Genomic DNA, 5,945 nt, shown 5'->3' on the forward strand with positions numbered 1-5,945 from the left:
CATTGTTTCGCGGTTAAGGTAGACAAGTTTCTTTGACAAAAAACAAACGAAACGAAATTGGTGGGGTCATTTTTCTGATGTATCAAGGACAGCTAAATCCCAAACTCCCAAATATGTACATTAGTATCAAGAAAGGTGTTAATCGCAAGTAGTTAGTGTTAGGTTTGGTAAAGTTCTCGAAACCGCCTATTTCAATTTCATTGTGATCTTGCATAAATAACTGTTGGAAAACCTTATTTGTTTAGAGAAAATAAATTACTTTCGATGATAACGATACAATCGAAAGGAAATTCTTTGATGTCACTTCCGCATGACTATTCTAATTTCTTGGAAACATTTCCATACGCAGACTTCAGGTTTCTCCACAGTACTTACATACACAAAGGATGTTACGTCATGCGTTACCTTCGCACGGGCCTTGTGAAATAAAACGTGCTGCGTTTGAAAAGATTATTTATTTCACTGTAACTTCTGTAGGATAAACAAGTTCTGGATTCATTGGTCTTTTTTCTTTGGTTAACAAAACCTGTTTTTGCGCAACATTTTGAAACAGCAAATCAACCTGGGATAAATTTTATTGGATTTGACCATGCCACCAGCTACTGAGAAGGTGATTATTAATATTTTAGTAGAGTTTATTTCTATTATTAATTTACTTCCCTTTAATTCCTAATAAACATCAATTATAGAAAGAGAGAGAAAGCCCTAGTCTTCATAAGGCGCCTAAAGGCGAAATTATTGGGTAAAAATCTTCATTTAAGACAATAGGTGGCGTAAAACCACGTCATTCGTAATATACTGTTGTTAGGCTTGCCTTGCATCGAATTAATGCTAAAATTAATATTTTATATTTGTTATATACTTTTATAATATTAAACATGAAGTAAATGTCTGTAATATAAAATGTTAAAATATTCTAGGAAATATATCATTATATTAGTTTAAATAAACAGAGCTACACAATGGACCACTTGTGGTCTGTTCACGTCGGAGAATTGAACTGATTTTAGCGGTATAAGTCCATAAACTTACCGCTGGCCCACTTCTGTGTTTTTATTAGGGTTAACACAATCTATTATTTATTTACTTAATAAATAATATCATTTCATAAATAAATTGCAGAAAAAAGCGCAAAATAATTTATAGTTTAACTTTTTTGTTCATTATTCAACAGTAATTCAAAATATAAATTGGCAAACACTGTATAGGGACCGAAATGTTTTATGTATCTCTGTAATTAAGTTAAAGAATGATAATAACAAACATAGACGTAACACTATTAAGTTTTTTGTATATCTAAAACTATTAGTTTTTCTTCTGCTTAAAATTTGTAAGTGGTAAAAAAGGTGATATGTTAACAGAATTTTATAAAATAATTAATGATATAGGAAGTCGTGTAGTGGAGAAGTCTTAATATTTCAAATTAAAGATATAATATTACAGCCCTTAATAACCATTTATTACTATCACACTCTTTCTAGAGCCAATATATTGTAAACACACAAACTGACCATATTGTATAATGGACCAACTATTTAATTATTATATATAAAAATGTGACTGATTTCTTTTCTTTTTCACCAAAAGTAAAATTGAAAATAAAATATGTGATGTAGAGGACTAATGCTTTCTTTGATTGGCTGTATTCCCTTCTGTGGACTACAGTTTCGCCTATCAATAATATTTTACTCTAAAAATTATGACAGATATTCTAACAGTAGAAAAAGAAAAAAAAAGCAAACAGGTGCCATTCACGCTTAGCCAAAAGTATAATTAATAAAGTCTCCTTTATCGGCAACGTTGTTTCGTTTTCTGTTGAGCAGAGAATGCAAGTGGAGATAACACCTGGTTCCTTGATTCGAATACATATATTTTAATCTTTGCATCCATAAGTTTTGCTGAAAATCATCCTTAAATCTCAGTTACTCATTAAAGGTTTTTTTTTTTCAAGGCGATAGATTTGAATTCAACATTTTACTAACAAATTTACGTGTACCTGTAGTAAACAGGTTTATATTGGTTCAACGATACGCCACCTAGCGGTTCTAAACAAAGAACATCTAAGACCGAGCAAAGGAAATTATTTCGGTGTCTATCTGCACTTAACAACCTCTGTAACCTTGTGATAAAGGCTTTAGCATTCTCTGGTCAACAGAGGACAAAAGAACTTTGCGAATAAAGAAGACTATTAATTGTAATGTTGCCCTATGGTGGCTAGGTAGGGTAAGAGGACTGACGGCTTGCAAATAAAAGAAAAGTATTTCAACATAGAGGAAAGTTCGTGTATAATTCTACATATTAATCTATCTACGTTACGAGTCTTCAAAACAATTACAATGAGATCTTAATAAATCGTCATTCCAACAATACCATAAGAAAGACTGTAGAGAAAACAGTTGATTCACAAAATAATTATTACACACCTAGCCTAAGCCTAAAGTCTCCACTAAAACGAATCAACTGTTCACACATCAAGTAACCTACTTTTTCACACATAAGGTACTTTCTTGTGCACAGACATAGTTAGTTATTCACAAACAAATAATTAATCTAATATTCAATCACAAAATAATATGAGATATTTCATTTTGTTTTATTCTGGTTTAAAGGACGACTATAAGTATGCATTCTATTTATGGTTTAGTACAACAACTATTACATAAGTATAGGTGACGTTTTTAAACAGTTTTATATATACAAAAGGACGAAGAATTAGACATGACTTCACAGGAGAGCAATTGCAAAGCCCAAATTTAAGTATTTTAATTTAGTAAAGTGATAATTTGAAGGGTAATACTTATAGCATAAGCATATTAGTTTTTTTGTATTGTATTTAAAATATTGTAAAAACTCTGGCTACGTAACGTTAACATTTTAGGTGATTTCAGGAGAACCCACTCAGTAAAAACAACCGAGATTATCCGTGTTTGTTATTTTAGAATAATAATTTATAAATATTTATAATTTTTCAGGAGCCTGTAACTGCTATATCTTACAATGGCGTGTCGCATCCGGTTTTTATTTCTTCAGTCGACGTTATTCGAGAGGTAAGAATTTTAACTCTTAAGTTATTCGCCATATTTAATCTAAAATGTTTCATATGAAGATTGTGAATTGTCCTTTAATAACACTGTCTAGGACAGTTCTTGGACTTTATTCAAATACACGTTTTCCTGTAACCTCCGTGATAAAATTGTACCCATACTTAGAAGTGACTCAAATGTGTTGTTGTAATCACAAAATGACACAATAGGCTATCTGTGTTGTAAGCTCTCAAGCTGAACCATTGGAGGACGACTAAAATATGAAAATCAAACTTGAAAAAAAAGTGAAAAAGATAAACGTAATTTTTAGTTATGTGATAACTGAGTTCAAACAAACATATATATTAACAGTTCAGTCTTTCTGTTATTGGTAAAACCTATGCTTGTATTAGTATAGGTAATTTTACCAATTAAAGGTCCATATATGTAATGGTGTATTGAAATTAAATTAATCATATTTTTTGCAATGATATAAGTGATGTTTTTATTGCTGGCATTTGTATCATAGTGATAAATGTTAATAATTTATTTGCTCAGTTGGGTTTTAAGGTTATACAAAACGGCTCTACCTTTCCTTTTTTTACGTTATGGTCATATTATTTCTTCAGTTGCTCTATACGACTGACATCGGTAAAGGTATTTAATGTGTGTAGTTGGTTCACTTTCCAAAGAGGACGCCCACCTTCCCTTTGTTTATTTCTTCCTCTTTACGGTCGTTTTTGACTTTCTATGTTGATTATTCGATAGAAAGAATGCGTGATGTCAACGGATATATTTAAAAATTGTAGCATAAAACTGTTTTCGTAATCAGAGCATTATACTGGGTGTAATGTAGCATAGAAACATAATTTACTTAAATTATATAATATGTGTTTGTTTTTATTTTAAGTTCATTTAACTTTCGAAGTTTGCCACATGAAGTCCTGATACTCTATGTATAATATTCAAGATTGTCCCGGTGATTTAAAAAAATTAAAATATAAATTTTTGTTTTGTTTTTTAAGCTTATTTTTTCAGTCGCATTGTTGAAATTGTATTTATATATGTTTTTTATAGTTCATAACATTACCTTTATTCTTTAGCCCAAACCTTCAGCTCCAGTCCTATCGGCGAATATATCTGATATACACACGCCGCACGAGGAAAGGGGGCATTGGGGAAACAAAGCCGAGTTTATCCTGTCTTGTATTGGACTTTCAGTTGGCATTGGAAACGTGTGGCGTTTTCCTTACTTAGCCTATCAAAATGGAGGAGGTTAGTAATATTTATGACTTTCCTTAATCAAACAAAGTAGCATATGTTGCTTTCCTTCTTAAAACAAGTAGAATAAAAACTACTCGGTGCCATCCTTGCTAACACGTGAAAAGCTGGTCATAATTTATACTTTCTAAGAGATGTAGTGGGTTACAATAATATATATTTCTAAATTGTAACAAAACCTTATATTTTATCCCGTTTTAGGTGCTTTTCTCCTTCCGTATATTCTTCTTCTGGTGGTGGTTGGTAAGCCTATGTACTACATGGAGGTAGCGCTAGGGCAGTTTTCTAGCCTTGGACCCTTGTCCGTCTGGAGGTGTTTTCCATTGGCAAAAGGTGAGAAATTAAGTCATTTAATCAATATGCATATATGTGTGTGTGTTCATAATAGTATAAAATGTTTGGTAAATTGCATACACAAAGAAAATAGAAAAAACACGATAAAACTCGATCGTTTTCTACAGGTCTTCTTTAGAATAATACTGTTTTTATCCCTCAAGACAAGTCATCCTTTTCAAAACGCTAGGGTTTTATTGGGTATTTTTGAGAGTATGTGTGTATGTCTACATACGTATCCCTGCATATAAATCAGTTATTCAAAATGCCAAATATATTGTATTACAAAGAAAACAGTTTTACATAGTAAGTATTTAGATTTTGTTAGGCTTACAGAAAGTATATTTCATTCTTCATAACTTGTGTTCTAGGTATTGGAGCTGCCATGGTCGTGATATCTATTTTGGTCGCCATCTACTACAATGTTATAATGGGGTATTGTCTTTATTATATGGGGCAGTCCTTTCGTTCTGAAGTCCCGTGGAGCGGCTGCCATGAATGGTGGGGTGCAGATAACACTACCTGCTACGTTAGAGACCGAGTGGTAATTGTTGTCTTTTTCAACATTACACGTTTATAAAACATCGAATTTATGCTTTCAATCAAATTAGTTTGTGTCTTTTCAACCCAAACTTGACTTTTTATCTTTCAAAACTTAGATTTTATATTACAACCCTCAAGCCTATAAGAGCCGACAAAATTTCTAAATTTATTTGTTTGTTGTTATGCGCAAACCTAGAAAATGAGCTATCTGCGCCAAACCCACTGTGGGTATCGAACCTATACATTTAGGGTTATATTTACTTTGTACAGATTTATTAACTCATTGCGCTCCCTCAACGCAGATTTTAGCTCCTGTTTGTTGTTGTTTTTTAACTATGCTGTGCTACGTCTGTATATCAGTAGAGAGATCCAAACGTTGAACACCTCAGTATTTCATATAGTAGTTTAGTGTATGTGATATCACCTATATTTAAATATATGCTACGCATATTTTATCAGTTGTTATTGTAGATTGTGAAGTAATATATAACTTATAATCTGTACGTTCAACTGTAATCATATTTTACAGGACCGTTGCCCAGTTGCCCTAGACAAACTAGCGAGAGAATATTCGGCCATGTACAACACATCTACATTAACAACCATGTTCGACAATCTTGTAAACGTCACATTGTCTGACAAGACGGCTACCACTCTCGTGCCACGAGAACAGTTTGATACCACGTTACAGAATTGTACAAATGCAACTAAGACTGCTTCTGAACAATTCTGGGAGTAAGTCGATTTATATATATATATATATAA

The 5,945-nt window shown here is 32.2% G+C and overlaps 1 protein-coding gene across 2 annotated transcripts in view; it reads left to right on the top strand.

Annotated features, from left to right (window-relative positions):
- The first annotated feature begins 465 nt into the window (after positions 1–465).
- The window catches only part of LOC106475903 (sodium- and chloride-dependent glycine transporter 2-like), a 16,911-nt gene continuing 11,431 nt past the window's right edge, over positions 466–5,945 (top strand). For both annotated transcript variants that reach the window (XM_022379916.1, XM_022379917.1), the window contains exons 1-6: positions 466–610; positions 2,973–3,047; positions 4,127–4,298; positions 4,506–4,637; positions 5,009–5,181; positions 5,710–5,915. In XM_022379916.1, coding sequence (XP_022235624.1) covers positions 590–610; positions 2,973–3,047; positions 4,127–4,298; positions 4,506–4,637; positions 5,009–5,181; positions 5,710–5,915 — 779 coding nt within the window. In that variant the 5' untranslated portion in view covers positions 466–589. The remainder of the gene's footprint in view (positions 611–2,972; positions 3,048–4,126; positions 4,299–4,505; positions 4,638–5,008; positions 5,182–5,709; positions 5,916–5,945) is intronic.

The sequence above is a fragment of the Limulus polyphemus genome, unplaced genomic scaffold (genome assembly GCF_000517525.1).
Source record: "Limulus polyphemus unplaced genomic scaffold, Limulus_polyphemus-2.1.2 Scaffold9399, whole genome shotgun sequence".
In the NCBI taxonomy this organism is placed as follows: Eukaryota; Metazoa; Arthropoda; class Merostomata; order Xiphosura; family Limulidae; genus Limulus; species Limulus polyphemus.